The sequence below is a fragment of the Ammodytes marinus genome, assembly GCF_949987685.1.
Source record: "Ammodytes marinus genome assembly, chromosome: 23".
NCBI lineage: Eukaryota > Metazoa > Chordata > Actinopteri > Uranoscopiformes > Ammodytidae > Ammodytes > Ammodytes marinus.
The window spans coordinates 13228453-13248868 of NC_137227.1; the positions used below are offsets into that span (position 1 = coordinate 13228453).

The 20416-nt window shown below is 38.4% G+C and overlaps 1 protein-coding gene across 1 annotated transcript in view; it reads right to left on the minus strand.

The window, feature by feature from the left end:
* Positions 1-20416, minus strand: part of pcxb (pyruvate carboxylase b) — a 282158-nt gene that overhangs the window by 229477 nt on the left and 32265 nt on the right. The window contains exon 9 of the mRNA XM_080052016.1: positions 19236-19319. Within this exon, the coding sequence (XP_079908142.1) occupies positions 19236-19319 (84 nt within the window). The remainder of the gene's footprint in view (positions 1-19235; positions 19320-20416) is intronic.

Here is a 20416-nt window from a genome sequence, read left to right on the forward strand (position 1 = left end):
AATATTGGATATTCTGATAGTTTATTGTGACTTTCGTTTCACACCGAATGCCACCGTTTTACTTTTCTTTTACCTACTTGGCCCAATAAATAGAATAAAAAGGAAATTTTGGTTTCATAATATTCATTTATGGACTTTTCATATAGAATGTTTTTAGATTAATTTGATATAACTGGACAAATAAGGTATGTAGGTCAAAATGAATAATAGTATTGCAAGTAAGCAGGTCAAAAGAGACGAATAAAAACACTTGCATACCAAGTTTTAAAGCATCAAAACTTCAACTAACTATCTTTACCTTACGTCGCTCACTCCAACCATCACACCATCTGTGACTTCTGTGATATACTGTACAACCCCAATTCTGAAAAGGTTGGGACGTTATGTTATATGTGAATAAAACAGAATGTGATCATTTCCTAATAATTTTCGACGTGTATTCAATACAAAACAGAAACAAAATACATCATATTTGTTAAAACTTTATTGTTTTTTGTTAATTTACACAAATTCAAAATGTTGTGCCTGCAACACGTTTCAAAAAAGTTGGGCCAGGGGCATGTTAACCACTATGTTTCATTATCCTTTATTTTAACAGAACTGAGTAAGCGTTTGGGAACTGAGGAACATTAATTGTTGACATTTTGAAAGCAAAATGATTTCCTATTCTTGCTTGAAATACCACTTCAGATGCGCAACATTCCGGGGTCTCCATTGTGATATTTTGTGCTTAATAATGCACCATATCTTTTCAATGGGAGACAGGTATGGACTGCGGACAGGCCAGTCTAGTGCCTACGAAGCCAAGCTGTATTAAGACTTGCATAATGTGGTAGAGTATTGACTTGCTAATATAAGCAGGGACGTCACTGAAATAGATGTTGTCTGGATGGCAGCATGTAGCGCCAAAATATGCGCTGTATGTACTTTCAGCATTAATGGTGCCTTCATAGATGTGCAAGTTACCCATGCCATGGGCACGAGCCCACCCCCTTACTATCACAAACGCTGGCTTTTCTACTTTATATTGGTTGATTGGCATTATATTTTAATTTTGGACCTTGCCCCTTATGTCCAGAGATTTCTCCGGATACTCTATATATTTTATTATAATATAGATTATAGATGGTGAAATTCTTAAATGATTTGAAGGAATGTTGTTCTTAAACTTTTGGACTGTTTTCCACTGCAGTTCTTCCCAAAGTGGTGGGCCTCACCCCATTATTGCTTTTGAAGACTAAATATTTACGGGTTGCCCCTTTATATCCCTTCATGATAATATCACCCGTTACCAGTTAACATTTTTATGTGAGTAATGTTCCAAAAAGGCATTTTTTTAACATTTTACAGCTTTCCCAATATTGTAATGCCCCTGTCCCAACTTTTTTGAAATTCAGAATATATATCATATACAGTATATATCATATTTACGAAAAATGAAATAGATAAAGTAAAACATCAAATATGTTGCCTTTGTATTGTTTTCAACTTGATTGTATATGCAAAAGGATTACCAAATGATTACATTCGGTTTTATATACATGTAAAACATTTCAAAATTGGGGTTGTACAAGCCCATAACATTTTATAAGCATCTCTCTGATTCTCTGCCTCTTAAATGCAAAGGCCTTTACGCCATCCCCATCCATTTGCCTCTATCCCTCAATCTGCTCTTCTCACTGCACAATCAGCCAGCTCTCTCTTTTGGAATATAATACTGTAAGGACAAGCACATACAAAAGGACTAAATAAGACACGAAAAAATGTGTAACAGCACATGTCGATTCATTAGACAAGATGCCCCAGAATGTCCACTCAAAGAAAAAGGGCCAGAAATGTTGAGGAGGCTAGAGCCAGAGGGGATCAAGGCAGACCTGCTACATTTGGGAACCTACTCTCCATTTTCTAAATGAGTGTTGATTTCATGCTGGTATGACCATCTGACCAATTTTCCTGCGTAAAGTGCCACCCTGGATGCCCCACAGTGTAAAGTTACATCTAAATGAAGCCATCTCTCTGTTGCACTGCAGGTACCCTTTACTGCAAACAGTTTTTGGTAAAATAAGAATCTTTGAAAGAAGCATCAAGCTTATGACCATGGGCATATAACCACATTCTCCATCAAGCTCAATTCATAAACCATAAATTGCATTTCTGTTTAATGCTATGCACTCCAGGGTTTTGCAACTACTGCCTTACTTTTGTGGTACAAAAGAAAGTAGCTTGTGGTTTATTAATGTACATGGGGCAACTTACATTTTTTTCCCCGCATATCCCTCCCAGTAGGGGTCATGGTGCAGGGTTAGCCAGAGAGGGTAGAGATGATGGGCACCATAGATGTATTACTTTAGTAATACACTTTAGGGAACTTAAGGGAAATATTGCTGTATAACTTATTAACACCACTTGTTGCCACAGTGGGCTCTGTTAAGGGTTGGGATGTGATAGCTAATATATTCAGTTTCGAACAGTATGCAGCTATACAGCAAGTACTGTTTTTTTGTGATTATGTAGGGAAGAGCAGGAGCCTTAGTAGAAGTCCACAACATATTTGTGGAGGTGTAGCTCTGAGGCTCAGCTATGTGTAATGCAAGCTGAGTCTCTGATGAGGCTAGTGCTGCCCCAATAACCGGTTTTAATTACACAATGTTAAAAGAAAGCAAAGATGCAATTTCAGTCTTTGAATCTAATAACTTTTACATTCAGGAATGCGGAGGACATTCAAATTACACGTATGCTTGCTCTATCCATCATGCAATAAAGAAATAATGTTAAATAACATTTTGAAGATAATCATTCCAAATCATGCTTTCTAAATGACAATTTTGTTGAGGAAAATATTTTTTAAGAAATCCTCGAGACCAGCTGGAAAGTTAATTATTTTTCTATCATAAAGGATGATTTCTTTTGTTAAATCAAATACAAGGGGCCCGTCTAAATACCGGGACTTTCTAATTTTTAAAGTTTTGACTGCACACACCATTTTTGTATCCCTCTATTCATCTTACTTACACCTGATATATTTTAAAACTACCCCTTACTTCACCACTACTCCCATAACTAATATCCATTTCACCTCTTTCATCCTCTCATTTTTACCACTCTTTTCAAAATCTTTCTTAATATGAGGCATTAGTCCTCATTTTTGTGTAAGTCATCCTGTCATGCCTCCCCCTTCTTTTTCCACAGATATTTATTTTTCTCTCAGTCCCTTCAGTCTCTCATCATACTCTCATTCACCCTTTGCTCTTTCAGCAGTTAATGGAGGCATAATGAGCTTGTTGTCTACGAAATGTTAAGGAGGAGTAAATACAGCTGCGTAGTGATCAAGGAGCACCGCACAACACACACAGCTGGAGCAGGCAGGCACACCCATGCCTCTACACAAATAAAAACACATGGCTGCAAATAAAGATTAATCTTTCACCGTCCACAGTGATGATTATGCCGGTATTCCCTTCACCAGATTTAAACACCCCTAAATTAATATCAGGACGTTTGTGTGTATATATAGCCTGCCAAGTTCGTTTGTTCCTTGTTTAAACCTGTTCCACTATAAAGTTTATGTGTTCATCGACCCCTGCTCTTTATTTATGGCAAACGAAGACCAAAAGCTGATTTACACAATTCCCAAAAGGTTTTACTTTTCACCAAAAACCTTCACACCATATATTACCTTAAAGGCTCTGGTTTTAAAGCATGTTACCCTTTGACCCCTGCCTATCTCCAGATCTCCCCCTGTGTTGATCCCCTAACGACCCTTACAATTGTCTCTTCTAATTTTATCCTAGGTTAAGTCCAGATTTCAGACCTTTATCCTTGATAAGTGTTTAGAAAGGAGGAGATTAGATAATAGGTTTTTAAGTTTTCTGGTGGATGAATACCTCACATTTACCCCTAGCTTCAAAAGACTACCGTTAAGTCCTCACTAAGTCCATACACCTGGATGAGCTTAGGCCAATAGATAAATGTAATTCCCTCCTAATTCAAGGAGTGTGTTTATGGGATGTGTATTCTTTGTTATCAGTAGTGTAGCCGTAGTGTAGGTTTGAATTGCTTACCTCAGAGGCGCCGCGGTCTCTTTAAAGAAAAACCCTAATTAGGTCCTTGTTCCCAACACTAAACTAAAGATTCAGGCCAAAGAGTTATAGCGTTTTCAAGAAATTTTATTTAACCAATACAAAAAGATTATACTTTCACAATATAAAAAGAAAAGATAAAATAAAATGAAAGGAAGGAAAATAAGTACCTACACTCCCATTTAAGTGGTTAATATATGTAGAGAAGTATAAGACTTAACTTATGTGTTGTATGTCTTGTGTTCACATTGAATTTAGTTCATGAGTTCTCCTATTTCCAATCCACAAGAGATCAGGAGTATTCTCATCTTCAGGTTTTTTAAAGCTCTACTGTCTACACAACTTCAATAGTTCTGGGTGTTGGCCGAGGCTTTCAATCTTGTCATATATATTTGAATATCTTCAAATGCTATGACAAGCTTGATTTTACGACACAACAATCAGGAAAAGTTGGTTCAACAGTTTTTCAACCTCAACTCCATGCTATTCTACAACCTGGTTCATCAATTAGTTCCCATCAATAACCCAAATGGTCCCTTACCAAACTTCTCAGAATAGAAAAGGAAGAATTGGTTCCGAGCCTCTTCCCCTTCTTGAAAAGAAAAAATAACTCCCTCTCCTCTGCCAAAACCCCTGCTTATATAGGGTGAACAGGGAGCATGTGGGCTGGCCAACTGAGGGGGGGGTCAGGGTTACAGGCCCCCACTTCCCTCCCTCCACATGCTCATAAAATCCGGACATGTTCAGACATGTCCTTGCACCACAAGGCAGACCACATATATGTATGTCCTTTAAGACAATCTTAAAACAAGTAAGTAAGTAGTATAAACGAAAACAAAAATAATAATACATCCCCCAACCCCCTCTAGACCGCAAAAAGACACAACCCAAAGTTACACAAAGTTCACCTATCTCAACAACAGGCATGTGCCTACTGAATCACAGATACATAATTGCATTTAAACAGTGTTGGGTAACGCCGTTCTTTTTTCAGTAACGGGGTAATCTAACTAATTATTTTTTCCATCGTTACAACGCCGTTATCGTTACTGAACGTTAAATGCGGTGCGTTACTATGAATTGATTGAATAAACTGTGTAATCCGAACGCACCCCTGGCTCCATACTACACAAACTGCTAGTGAGGAGACCGGTGTGTTTTAAGTTGTGTTTTATTCAGTGTGGATGACATTATAACTGTCGGTTAGCGCCGTCACGTCAGTCAGCCGGAGCGCCTGTTTAGTGAAGTTTATTTTTCTTTCTCTCTCTGTTGTGCGAGCATGCACGTTGTCGCAGTAACCACCTATCAATCCACGGTTGAAACGTGCTTTCCCTGAGTTTGTTTGCATCGCCCCTGTGAGTAAGTGCATGGAGTTTCCCGATCTCTATAAATTATAATTTATGCACGTTATTAAACGGCCGCGATTCGCCGGTTGCAACAGCTGTTTAGCATGTCATCACGAGCCGAATATTGCTATTGATCTTCTCCTGGGATCTGTATGCTGCTGTGCATGTTAAAGAAGGAAATAAACATAGGATAAATCCTTACTCCTCCTTCCATCGTCTCATGCTTCATAGTCTGACGTTTTTGGCCTTAAGTGGTGTTTTAGCCGACGCCCCTGAAGTGAATCCAGCGATATAGCAGATCAGCACGGTACATTCAGCAGTTTCCTCTACTACTTTTGTTGAGAACAAAATACTTGAAGAGCAGGATAAACCTCTTGCTGTCTGTTGATGTGCAATAAATATTGAAGGTTATGTAGCCTTCAAGTAGGCCTACCTGTCTCTTACTCATTTCAACTGACTTGTGAAAACTGCTCAGAAAAATCCAAATGTGTTGACATAGCCTATAGCAACTTTTTTTTTTTACAGTAGGCTAATGCAAATAGTTACTTTCCCTGGTAACTAGTTACTTCTATTATAAAGTAATTCAGTTACTAACTCAGTTACTTTTTGGAACAAGTAGTGAGTAACTATAACTAATTACTTTTTTAAAGTAACGTTCCCAACACTGCATTTAAATAAATTCTCAGTCCCGAAACACTATAAGTAACTTGGTTTAAAAAAAAAAATCAGGCCAAAAGCCGTTTTTCCTTCCTGCAATGCTCTCATCCTTTACACAACTATGCATACCTTCCTACTTTAGATGCCACCCCTTCCCTTAATCTCACTCCTTCCTCCATCTCACTTCTTGCAAGAGGTAGTCAGGGCAGAAATGTTTTTTTTCTACTTCATAAAGACTGGAGTTGTGTGCATGTTCTAACACCACCACTAAGTGTGTGTGTGTCTGTTTGTGTGTGTGTGTATTGTGTGACTACACACACACATTCGGTTACGTGCTCAAAGTAAGTTTAGCTCCAGTGCTGTTCAGACTTGGAAGGGATCGTTACCTTTAGGATCAGACTACTGTGTCGATAAGGCATGATACTCCCAGGACGGAACAATGCCCTCGGCGCCCTGCCACTTATACCGGTCAATCAGCTCTAGATACATTTTTATCTCTCTGATTAGTGGTTAGTTGGCTTTTACTGATGGACTGGCTGGGTGATTTGACAGATTTTTGTTTTTAAGTCAGATATCCATACAGACATGTTTGTACAATATATTTACTAAAATGCAATAAACGTTTTCCATTTTAATCTCATTCATTTAGAAAACCAAACTGTGGGAATCAAGAACATGTTCATATGGTTAAACCATAGTCGATAATAGTTCATAATTTAAATCCCTTAACGTTCACATATATTTAACTCCCTCCTTCACACAAAACTTTCCAGCTTGTTCTAGGAAAAAAAAAATCAGCTCTGCACTAGAAAAACTATCAGAACATACAGAGTAAGAGCAAAGCAGAGAAGAAAACAAGAGTTAATGTTGAAGAGAAAGATGGTTAGTGCAATGATGGATTCAATGTGTGTGTGTGTGTGTGTGTGTGTGTGTGTGTGTGTGTGTGTGTGTGTGTGTGTGTGTGTGTGTGTGCAAACAGACACTTGTCATAATAGAATGGCCACTTATTCTACAGTAAAACACTTTGAGATTGCTTATGACTAGCAGTGGGAGGACATTTTGTTATTCAACCTGGAATGTGAATGGCCTGGGCTGTCCAATTAAAAAGGAAGAACATACTGGGGCATCTGAAAACTAAAAAACAAGATGTAGCATTCTTGCAGGAAACACATTGTTGTCCCCAGGAATCAGTTAAATGATGTAGGGACTGGGTAGGACACGTATACTTTAGTGCTGGGACATCTAAAAAACGGGGAGTAGCTATATTAGTAAACAAAGGCTACAGTTCAAGCTCAGGAAGGAGGTTAAAGATGAGGAGGGCAGAATTATTATAATACTAGCAGAGATTCAAGGACAGACTCTGATACTGGCCAATATATATGCACCCAATGCTGATGAACCCTAATTTTTTCGTAGACGTAGAAAATAAGTTGCATAATATGGGACAGTATCCAATCATTCTGGGAGGAGACTTCAATATTGTTTTAGACCAAATCCTTGATAGAAGTAAGCCATCATTAAGTAGAATGCCTGACTCTGTTTTGCTTGTTAAGAAAATGTGTTCATCTATGGGTCTAACAGATGTGTGGAGACTGAACCACCCAACGGAAAGAGATTATACTTTTTACTCAGGAGCCCACAAAGTCTATTCAAGAACAGATTTCTTTCTAGTCTCTAGCTCGTTACTGCCTGCCACATTGTCCTGTTTAATTGATAGTATTCCAGTTTAAGATTCTTAATCGCTTTTATTGGACTCCAAGTCGACTGTTCAGGCTGAAGCTGCGGGATACTGCAGACTGCTGGAAGTGCTGCAGCTCAGAAGGGACTCTTCTTCATCTGCTCTGGGAATGTCCCATGATTCAGAACTACTGGCTGAAGATTCATGATCGCATTGAAAACATTACTCGGACTACCTTGGAGTTCTGCCCAAGGCTGTATGTTTTAAATCAGGGGTGTCCAAACTACGGCCCGCGGGCCCGCTTTTTATTGGCCCGCGGCCGATTTTAAAAGATATAATGTAATATGGCCCTTTGAATTTTTTTTTTTTATTATTATTATTTTTTTTTGCATTTCTTAGTTAACCCACTAGTGCAGGGTTGTCAAAACTGATTGATTGGCCCGTGACACATTTAAAAAATATAATGTAATATGGCCCTTTTAATTTTTAAATAATTTAAATGCACTCATTATATTACAGAGAAATATGTCCCATAAAAGAAAAAGAGCACCAAGCCCATCCCAGAGGACCCTGCATAATATTTTATTTTAAATTAATATTATTATGGAAAATCCATACGTCCTTCTCCAATAGCTTCTAATTCATCTGGCACAGTGTCTCCATTTTTTTTCATACACAATTCTTCAGCTTTAGCCTCTTAATTTCCCTCTCAAAGTGCACCAGATTCATGCATTTCACTTTAAAAACTTAAAAAAATCTCCCGGGGGTATGCCCCCCGGACCCCCCTTGGAGGGGCAGGATCTCGGCTGGCTACTATTTTCACTCAGCTGGACATTGGACGCAAAAGCAGAAAACACTGGGTGTATCAATGGCATTTAACAAGAGGGGGAATGTATCTGTTTAATGAGCAAGTAAAGTGTTGCCGTGAAGAAGGATTACAATTTACGAAAACACTATGAAACTAAATATCAGAGCAGCTACATGTCCTGATAAAAGTGTTATTTTTGCAAAGTGGCCCGGCCCTTCGTAGATTTTTCTGTATGTGGCCCTCAGTGAAAAAAGTTTGGACACCCCTGTTTTAAATTATCCACAAATAACATTCAACTGTGGAGCAGCGGACTTTATTCAGACCAGTATAATGGTTGGAAAACAACTAATCATGAGACGGGAAGAACCCAGGTGAGCCCTCTTTCCAGGAGTGGAGCACGGAGTTGGCAAAAGTGGCATCCTACGAAAAAAATCTCGTTCAACATCAATGACAGGACTGAAAAATATGTGGCGAAATGGGGAAAGTACGTGCAATATATTGCTACCAGATGAGAGTGCTGCTTATTGTAAATCTGTACAACTGATCCATGTGTGTTTTTCTATTTTATATACATATTTTTTTTATCTTTTTATTTAACTATTTCTACCGATTTCTATTACCCCTTTTGGCATAATTTTTATTTGCTTTTTAAAAAATGAACCATCACTAAGGGATAAATTGTAAGACGTCAATTGTGTTGACTACAATTCTGATTACATTGTTACAGTGATGTATAAAAACTCAATAAAATACTAATTACAAAAAAAAAGGAGATTAGAGAAGAGAAAAAGTAAGGGGCATAAAGGAAATATCCCACCATTCTAACACCACCCCAAAGTGATGCTGACGATTCATACAAGTTAAAGTGTAATTTACTAGCTTCTGTGCTAATGTAACTCAGGACACTCCGTTAGTAGTTTGGGACAAATATTCTTTAGGCAGAAAATGTCACTTATTGATCCAATAAGAAGCTGTTACAATGACAGAAACGGCAGAAACAAAAAAATTCCCCAGAAAGGACTAAGACATAAACCCGCAAATCAAAGTGTGTGCCCTATTGTAACCTGGGTTTGTCTGCACTAACCAAGGATCAACAGCTTTTTGGCAGTAGTTGTCACTACTAATCAACATACTTTACTACAGACAGCTAGAGTGCAGAGTAATCCGGTAAACATATTTTTTTTATTACATTCCATTTAAGAGAACTACTTTACATTTAAGAGGGATACAATGGGGACATGTGTGTCCAAGAGTGGCAGCCAGCCAAGTTGAGATATCTTCACGCCACAGACCTCTGAGCCTTTGTTTAATTATTTTACCTTTTATAACACAGATAAAGTATATCCTCACTTATCCATTCCCTACATTACTGACTGTGCCCATCTATTTTGCATTCATTTTGACCAAGGTATTTGTAAATACATTTAATTTGTTATCCAATATACCCTAGTGTCTTTTTTAGTTTTTTGGTGTTCAGAGTCTGTTCTAGAATCTAATCTTATTGCTGAGAGCAGGGGCAATCGGTAGGGTTGTAACATACTAAAGGATCTATCATGAAAAGCAGGCCAACGCCAGTGTTTTACAAGTCGTAAATGATACACTTAATACAGCCATGCTGTCTCTCCTTCTCTGCAAAAATGATACAAACAAGAATATAAAAATAAAAAAACAAACTTAATTAACAAGAAGTCAAGCCCACCCCATCTCTCAAACTGCCTTAACGATGGAAAGTCTTGCGATATTAAATTTAAAGCAAAGGCGTAGCTCATAACATTAACAATGGCTGAGTTTGTTTAAGTGTCCCAGTGAGCCAAGCCAGTGAGGGATCATACATACATAAATTCAGCCATTATCACTGTTATAAATTATAACTGGTCTTTTCCTGAAAGAACATGTCAAAATGTGTACTGTGAAATGCCTATTAGTAACTAAGTGAGGAACAGATGACAAAATAAAGTACCTTCTGTGTTAAAAGCTCTTTGTTGTTTGGTTAAGTTTGCCCATCACTTACGTAAATCATAGGATCAATGATGACATTAAAAGCTTAAGTACTCCTAGCTTTTAACCGTGTTATTCTGTGGATATTTTAGACAGTTATCTAAATCATTTCTGTCTTTGTTTGGCATCTGTTGTGTTTTGGGGTTTTAGATTGTCTTTATGTAGTTGAGATGTTTTGATCACCATTTTAAAACCACTTTGCTAGTTATACTGCTACGGCTGTGAACATTTGTTGTTCATAATAATGGCAATTTCACCATACTTCAGAATGATTACCGTACATTGTGATTCAAATGATTACAAAGTGTTCTTGCTTCTCTCTCCCACCATGTTTTACTCCATTTCTTCACTCCATCCATGCACCTTTCCCCTTGGCTCTAATTTCAGAAAGGACAGTTGGCTGAAATTCCCGCGAGCTGGCAAAAAGAATCAATACCTCCCCTCTTTAGTCTTTCCCTCACTAAAGTCCCTGCATTGTGTGACCACATCACTTGGTTTCAGTACACTTCTTTTTTTTAAGTCTCATGTTTCATTAACAGGTTTGTCTTCTACCTTTTCCTTCCCCTTTATACTCCTCCCTTCTCCATACCGTTTGCTTTGTGTATTACTGTCTGTTGTTTTATTCATCTAGACCTATCCCCCATATTTACCTCCCTTCTAGACAGTCCACAACACTGCTGAGGATCGTCTAAGGAATTATATTCCTTTTAAGCCTTATATGCCATCTCAATCTCCCATACAAACTTCCCGTTCCTAATCCACCACAATAAGGAAACATTTTCCATATTAATATCACACTTACTCCAGGGCATGACATTTACAAAACATGCAGGGCACACAGGCTTGAGGATTCTGCAGGCACAAGGAGACAAGCTCCAGATGCTCAAAATAGCACCCATCCAATCACAAGTGCCAATGTCACCCGGACATCCAAGGCCCTGCACTATTGCATGCGTCTTACATTACACAACCACAGCAGAATCTGTCTTTGCTTTCTGCAGACAATGGAGAAAACTGCACAAGAAGATGAGGATGATGGGTAGAGAATGCAAATGTTTTACTTATTTGTGCGGATAGAAAAATCATATTTGTTTAGTAGTTCCTTTAGACTACTTGTCAATTAAATAGTGCGGGCAATGCTGCAACCTTAACAGCAGCTTTCATGAATGATTTTCCCGACTCGGGAATCAGCGACGCTCGATGGTCACAACACGAAATCATCAGAAAAACACACACATATCTACTATGAAATGCTTGGCACCCAATATATTTGATAGTTTTTATGTATGAGCTTAGATATAGTTGTGGATATACCCATTGATGACCATTGATGACTATGGCAATCTAGGATGCATGTCCTTAATGCCTGAGGGTTTTCTGAAAAAAATAGTACGAATTGTCAAGTCTACCAACACCTTAAAGCGGCAACGAGTAACTTTTAAATATCTTTTAAACAGCCTCATGTTTCCTCTCATAATCATAAATTACCTTTAACAGCAAACGAGACCATCAGTGCAAAGAAAGACGTTTTTATATAGTTTTTATTACTGCATTTGATCTGGTCGTACACCCAGTCCGATTTTCGGTTCACGCGTGCATGCTCTATGGTCACATATCCGTATTGGTCACAGATTTCAGTGAGGCGCAGGAACGCGATTTGAGAAGCCTATCCCTCCAGGTGAGGGAAGGGGAGCGGGAGCCTTGTTTGAGACAGTTGTTTGTCGTCATAATGACCGATAACGGGGCTGAACCATAAAAGAAAAAAAAAGAAAATGCAATGAAGAAAAGCTAAAAGGGAGAGTGATAGGCGGGCGGGAGGGCGTTGCCAAGCAACGTATACACAATTTCACGCAGCGAAACTAGACTGCAGTGTTTACTCCTAAATGAATGAGCGGCAGCCTACTAAAACAAAGTTTACTTTGCCTCACCAGCATCATCAGATGACCATTATTCATCGGAAATAGTCATTATTTACAACATAAACACATTACCTCATCGTGATCCATACTAACTAACTGCCATCTCTCATTCATTCGCTTTGTGTGAGGACACGGTCGGGGACTCGTTCAGCTCCGTGAGAGGTGACAATGCATCAACTCATTGCAATCAGGTGTGTTTAGCACTTACTGGCATTAGTTGATGCTGTGTCACCCATAGACTCACGGAGCCGAAAAGAGTCCGGTGCCCTCACACTTTCAACACACGGACACGCACCATATTGCTTCCTGATTATTTGAATCTTGCACGCCTGCACGAGCTACAAAACAGCTTCACGACAGCTGGCGTCGTAAAAATACTACCGCTTTTGTTCAAAGGTGTCGCCAACGTGCCGACTTACTCGTAGTAGCTTTAATATCTAAGCCTGTGTAGCACATAGAAACATAAAATAAAATACATTTAAAAGTTAAGGTTCACAGGTTTTATTTAAACATGCTCCCTTAGCGCTTACAAACCAACAAATATTTCTAAAAATCGTCAAAATTAGATGAATTAGAAAATTATTAAATATTGTTAATAAATAGATGCAATGTGTTGTGTGATTTCCGTCAGTAGTCTATAGTAGACCTTGATTCTGCGCACCAAACGCCACTAACTGTTCTGTCGCCGACATAGCTGGCGTATTTTTTTTTTTTATTTATTTATTTATTTATTTTTTATTGACATGATTTTCGGCAAACCACACAACTTTTGGGTGGTCACGTGGTCTTAAAAAAAATCAACAAAACCCACCTCATGTGTATTTGAACCAATGACAGTGCATTCTATGCTGGGAATGCCATGAAAATTAGATAAAGTAATAATGCTACGCGACGCAGAAAGAAAAAAGGCAGGAGAGCCAATGTGGCATCGCGCAGCAGCCGTCATCAATGGGTTAATACGAATGAAATAGAATACATGTTTTGTATTACAACCATTAAATCTGTGTCTGTATTGCATATTCAAAACTTAATACCATTCAATGAAGAAAGAAACACTTAGTCGACTAAGTCCGCTGTAAATTTAGTCAACTAAAATCTGCTTATATTTAGTTGGCTAAGACTAGACTAAAAGATTTCAGATGACTTGAATAGGACTAAGACTAAATGGTGTGATATTCAAAAGACTAACGCGCCCCACACACATCCTGCGTCTACCTCTGGAGCGCGTCGCGTTACCTTACTGCTGCCTCTCTCGGACTTTTCTCGGACACACATGCAACGTCTCAGCAGCTGCTGCTGCAGCGCTGCTTCTAAAAGCCCTATCTTTCTACATAGAGTTTTCATAGATAATTCCCATTAAAAATGAAGTTATTTCATGTCATCTATGATGCATATGATTTATATTGAGTCTGGACAGTAATCCGTGCGCCCCATTGCCATTTTTTTTCTTTTTTTTGCCATATTTTCGCTTGGTGGAAGTTTTATTTTGAAGGGGACACACCAGGAAATGGTGAAACTACAGCGAAAGCTGCCAGTATGAAGTCAATATGACTCTCAGCAGAGTATTTCAAAAATCACTTTACTGATTTATACGGGAGAGAGAGAGGGGGGTGTGGTCGGGGAAGAAGAAGGCCGTAGACACAGAGAGCAACGGAAAACTGTTGCGCTCATCATGATCTTTTTTATTTCTTCACTATATTGGATCTCTATATGTGTCATTTATCCAAAAATGAAATGCCAGAACTAATTGAAAATTAGGTTTTAAATCCCTCGGATTTTGATTGCACAATTAAATCGTGAAATAAAGGGATTATTCGCGTATACGACTGAGGGATGTTTTATTTTGAAATAAACACACCGGGTAAACGTGTAACTAGAGTGAATGCTGCTGGTATGACTGTCAACAGAGTATTTCTCTATCAGTTAAAGCACAGAGACGCGAGAGAGACGCGCTGCTCTCAGAAAAAAATAGGCGAGCCTCCTGAGGTGAAGGGGAGCGTCGCTGCAGACGTGCCTCCGACGCACCTCAGCAGTGCGTCTGAGGTTGGATGTGTGCTCGCTCTACGTTGATTTCACTGTCTGTGACAAAAAGTCAGACGCAGACGCGAGGTAGACGCGCAGTAGAGGTAGGATGTGTGTGGGGGCCGTTAGACTAAATCAGAATTTGCTGCCAAAATTAACACTGGCTGTAACTAAAAGAGTGCAGAGGTAATAGAGGATGAATGAGAAAATAAATTGAGCAGTTCAGGAGACGGAGGGAAAAAAACATATTTGTAGATTTACAGTAGGTGGGGTGGGGGGGGGGGCATAGTGGGACTATATGGGCAAGGTCTTTATGCATCTGTAAGTACCAGTAATGTTTGTAGTACACTGATCGACTCCGGGGACAAAGTGTCAATCTGAGTTTATGAGCTTCTATGTATGCACGTGTGTTTGTATGCAGGGGACATGACTGAGCGAGAGCATGTCATCTTTTCAATCACCGTCACCATGGTGATTGACAGCAGAACTTATTCCACATTTTAACACCCTTAGAAATGACAGAGGCGTGTGTACACACAAAGAGAGACCACAGAAGGTGACAGAGCAAGAGGCCTGAAACCCTACAGATTGTGATAGCAAAGACAGACACACCCAAAAGCAGCATTTAATGTATCACACAGGCTCGTCTTGAACACACAAATTCACAGTACCGCTATTATTCAATTAAGGGTAGAGTGAAGCTTTGCAGACTCCCACTGTTGTCAATGACACTCCAAACATTCTAGATTGACAAATGTAAAATTTAGAGGTGGGCATAGATTAATTTTTTTAATCTAGATTAATCTAGATTAATTTTGGAATTAATCTAGATTAAAATGTCTCATTTGAATTCATTCATAATATGTGTGTGCTCCTAAATAATGACTCAAAGTAAGTCTTTGAGAACGTGTTTCTCAAGCCAGGTGGCTTTCATTTCGTCATCAGAACGAGTGTCTAATTATTGCGAACAAATAATATTCTAACAATTTAATCAGATATAAGGCTAAAAATCACAACATTGCACTGTTTTTTGTGCTTAAAAAAAACGAAAAAACTAATTTGTTGGGTAGGCTATAGGCTATAACAGAAAATAAAGCCATTACTTTTGTGCTTCAAGTGAAACATTAAATATAATTTTTACATAAATAATAAAGTCCTTATAAACTTTTCAAGAAGCTGGACTAGAGTGAATATTGGACAGGCTTTATAGGTCCATGGCTTTTACCTGTGGGACAGCGCTTCACCTAACAGCTGGCTGCAACACCAACCTACAGTCTATTGTGCGACGGAGAGCTAGTTATCATTAGCATCAGCGTTAGCCGACATCATGGCAACAGCTGAATAATGTAACACATTACACAAGTTACACTACATGAAAACAACGGGCTGTAGACGCTAGAGTTATAATTTCGTGTAGGAAACATTGTTGAGACTGGAATTTCGTACCACAGCGGCCGTTCCATAATACAGCACTCCCTTTAGCAATGGCTGAATATAAGACCTCCCTCTGCTGTGTATCTGCGGGAGCGAGTGGCATTAATGACTTAAAAACAGTAAACGTTTAACATGATTACGGGCGTTTAGATGCTTTAATCATATGCCGAATTTATAAACAGACCATATTATTAACAATAAATTAAGTTATGTACATGTCAGAGTTACGTACATGGATACATTCATAAGTAAACATTGAATAGACAGATTTGTGAAGGGGGTTTGGCGCTGAGTGTTACATTAGCGATCCTGCAGCCAGGTGGTGTGTGTCGTGGGCAAGTGATGGAGAGAGAGAGCAGCGGGTGTGTGAGAGAAGCTTCGCTCCTGCAATAAAGGCTCCTCAAGTGTCAACAACGGCCCCCGGCTATTATTACCCGACCAGAGAACACACGGAAGGGGGTTCACCCTGACGGCGAATAGCCATCGGCCCTGGAGGGAACCATCTCCCCTGAGCCGAACAGGAGGTGGAATAAGAGATTAGCGGCGATATTTTTTTTATCGCCGATAAGAGTTTTGCGTTAACGCAGCACGTTAACGCCGATAACGGCCCACCACTAATAAAATTAAATGGGAGGAAAAGTTAATTCCCTCCCAATTATAGGCATCATGGAGACATTTTTCCTCTTTCTATAAAACCCATTTTTCCCATCGATTCAAAGTTCTTCAATGTCATAGGAAAGCACCTCATATGAAAATATACAAGGTTGTAGTGCCAATGATAGTTTACAGGTAATCTATATTATTAAAAGGGGTCGCTTCGCGTCGAACAACGCCCTCAAACTGTGGTATAATGAGCACATTCCACTAGGGCTGCAACTAACGATTATTTTGATAATCGATTCATCTGTCGATTATTTTCTCGATTAATCGCTTATTAATTGATTAGTGTTTTGGTCCGTAAAATGTCAGAATATTGTGAAACAATTTTATCAATTTTCCAAAGCCCAGGTTGACGTCCTCAAATGTATTGTTATGTCCAAAAACAAACAGATATTTCAGTTTACTGTCATAAGAGGATTAAAGAAACCAGAAAATATTCACATTTGAGAAGCTGAAATCAGAGAATTTGGAATTTTTTTGTTAAATTACTCGAAATGATTTATCGATTATCAAAATAGTTGGCGATTATTTTAGTAATCGATTAATCGTTGCAGCTCTACATTCCACAGCCTGTCGTGAGCTATTGCTTAAGTGTATCTTTCTATTAATACAGAATCTGTATATAGGGTTGCACAAGTTACAAAATCGGCAATCGAGATCGGCTGAGAGTCCAACCTACCGATGGTGTGTAGGTTAAAGCAAAAGCAGAATATACTGTATGTGTCAACACACACACACACACACACACACACACACAAAGAGGCTCTAATAAAAGCACAAACTGGACTGGACGCATTAGATGGGAGGGGAAAGGGGGGGGGGGGTTATGAAACCAGAAAAATGGAAGCTGAGGCAGAGAAAATGCAAGACCCTTGGGGACTATCTGAACACTTAAAACACAACTGTTTTGCTAGACATTCGAGGGCTTCCACCACCTCATGGAATAATCTGCACCTCAAAACAAGAAAACAAGTGCAGCATTTTGCATCTACGTTGTATTCTTTTCCTTGACAAGCTGAAACTTACATATAGTTTCTGCATGACGTGAATATTACAATCTGCAACTACAAATGCAACTTCACACTGAAATCCTTTACTTGAGTTTAAATTCAAGGATTTGAAAAGGGAGAAAATATTTCTGCCGCATGCAACAACAAACATGTGTGCACTCACACAGATAGCATGTCGTAGTGGTGCCTGTGTGATGAAGTTGAAACATGCCCTTGTACTGAGTCAATGAGGTCCTCTCAGGAATAGTAAATGGGTGTATGCGTGACTGCATGCATGCTGCACTCTTGATGGTTCCCGACATCAACTCATTGTCATTTGAGGAGCGCCATCACTCTCCACTTTCAAATGATAATACAAAGAGTAAGTCATGGACAATAGCTCATCAATGCTGCTCTAAAATCATACAAACAAACAGACATGTTTCGTCACTTTAAGGAGATTTGATGCTGCCATTTGATAATTGCAGAAAAAACAATCCCTACTGGAGCAAGGTCACTTAATGAGTCTGAAAGTTGCCATCTCTTATATAACAATTTTTCCATCAGTATCATCAAGGTAATTTCTTATTCAAATCACCATCATTGTCTCATCCTGTCTTCCCACTCTTCTCTTATACTATCCATTCCTCAACCAGCCCATTACCTGAAAAGACCATTACTTGAAATCTCCTCAGAGATGAGGCTTAATGTTTAAGCGATGCTGTCATAGTTCAGCCAGTAAATTGTGATATGAAATATTTTAAAAGGCTTCTTACAAGGCAAGCTTTAACTTTGCAGCGAATGTTTTTGCTTGTTCTAATCAGTGCACAATTTTGGAAGATTTTTACAGAGATATGCACTCAAAAACTGTTCAAACATTCATTTCCAGTATTGTGTTTACTGCTATCCATCTGACTATTATCTATTTCCAGCCATTTTCAAATTGTATTTTAGCTTTGACAGTTAAAATGTGTTAATTAAATGTCCCCATTGTTTGAATCACAGATAAACACATTCATGGGGCGCTCCGGTGGCGTAGTGGATAGAGCGCGTACCATATTGGCTACGGCCTTCTGTCTAGCTTTGGTAAAAAAAAAAGAAATCACATTAATTTTCCTAAGGGGAATCAAGTTGATTTGAAAACCAATTAAAGAAATAAACAATTAATTACATTGGGTATTTGCCAACACTTCCTAAATACAACCTAATACTTGAGTATCCTCGTAATTTTCCTCAAGTCCGCCAACTTCTTTAAACAAGTGGTCAAAACTGTAACGCAATACATACATTGACACATTCATGTGATGACACCTGCCTTCACAATTTAAGGGAAATACAAAGATAATAAGCTGTCTTAACATTCAGGCCACATATACATGAATATTCAACATTATGTTAATACACACCTCTTAAATATTTGAGCTCAATTTAAAAAAATTAGTTGAGTAGGGGTATTGCCATTATACCATTAAATCCTCCATTCATTCAAGAGCCTTTCCCAAATGTTATAAAATTGGGTAGTTAATCTAAACCTAAGGGAAATGCCTGCTTTAAACTTAAATTACAAATGGAGTAAGAGACAGCCGAAATTAAGATATTTGTGAATGACTGGTATTGGCCTCGACACAAAAACACACAAACGTACCGATTTGGCGAGGGTGACAGCATCTGCGTGAAGTCTGTTTCTCAGTTTAGGATCCAGTTGAAAAGCCGGTGCAATCTCCACAACCTTCAAAACAATAGGGTGTTATTGATAATGCCACAGTATGACAAACTGTCAGAGAAAAATGCAGCATACTGACAATGTGAGGAAAACAATTAAATTGTTTGCATTTCGACTCAATGATTTTTTTATGATTTAGCCCATATATAGTACATAAAATGTATTTATCTATTTTATGATTTAGCCTGACACTGAGGAAGTAAATTTGCATGTTATAGCATCTTCTGATAGAAAACCCCTTAAATGATTTAATTATCATTTAAAATTCATAGATATTGTATTAAGATAAATGTATTATTTACTCTAAAGACATGCATTGATACCCTGCATTGCTCTCATTTAATGGATGTTACATTATTTGAGGGCTCCTTACTATCAGTGACTGCACAAAACATTGGAAAAAGGCCACTGAGTGCAATTACTTTTCCTTTGCAGAACATTATCAATAATGTTAAACTACTTAATAGAAAAAAAGAACGTAAAGTTGCAGCCATAAAACCAAAACAATAAGCTTAGAGATTATAAAATGCCCTGTTAAGTTGAAGGGAACTGGAAGGTTTACAGTGATTTTTTTCACATTAGGCATAGTCCCCTCGGCCATTGTGTATATAAAAAAAATCAGTTTGTGTAGCTTTAAATGCTTAGTAGTGTCTCAATTTCTTCCATATCATTACAGATTCTTAAAGCAATAGTACCACAATATTAGTTGACAAGTAACATTCAGTAAATAACATAATTTGCTTTAATTTTCCCTATGGAAAGCATCAATTCGATGGAATGTTTGTCACTTTAGATTCAGCAGGACAGAGGGAGTGAATTATTTATACTCATGTACATATTTTTGTTTGCTCTTGCAATGGCTGCTGTGTTGGTGAGCGGGGTTTGCCGAGTTGTATGGTTGATCTATGATATTGTGTCAAACAAGTCAACTCATCCAAAGAAATAATGGCATCCAGTTCAAAACAAAATGAACCATGTCTGATTTAAAATTATATATACAGCTCTGGAAAAAAAATAAGAGACTACTGCAAATGTTCAGTGTATCTTGTTTTACTCTTTAGAGGTGTATGTTTGAGTTAAATGAACATTATGGTTTTATATTA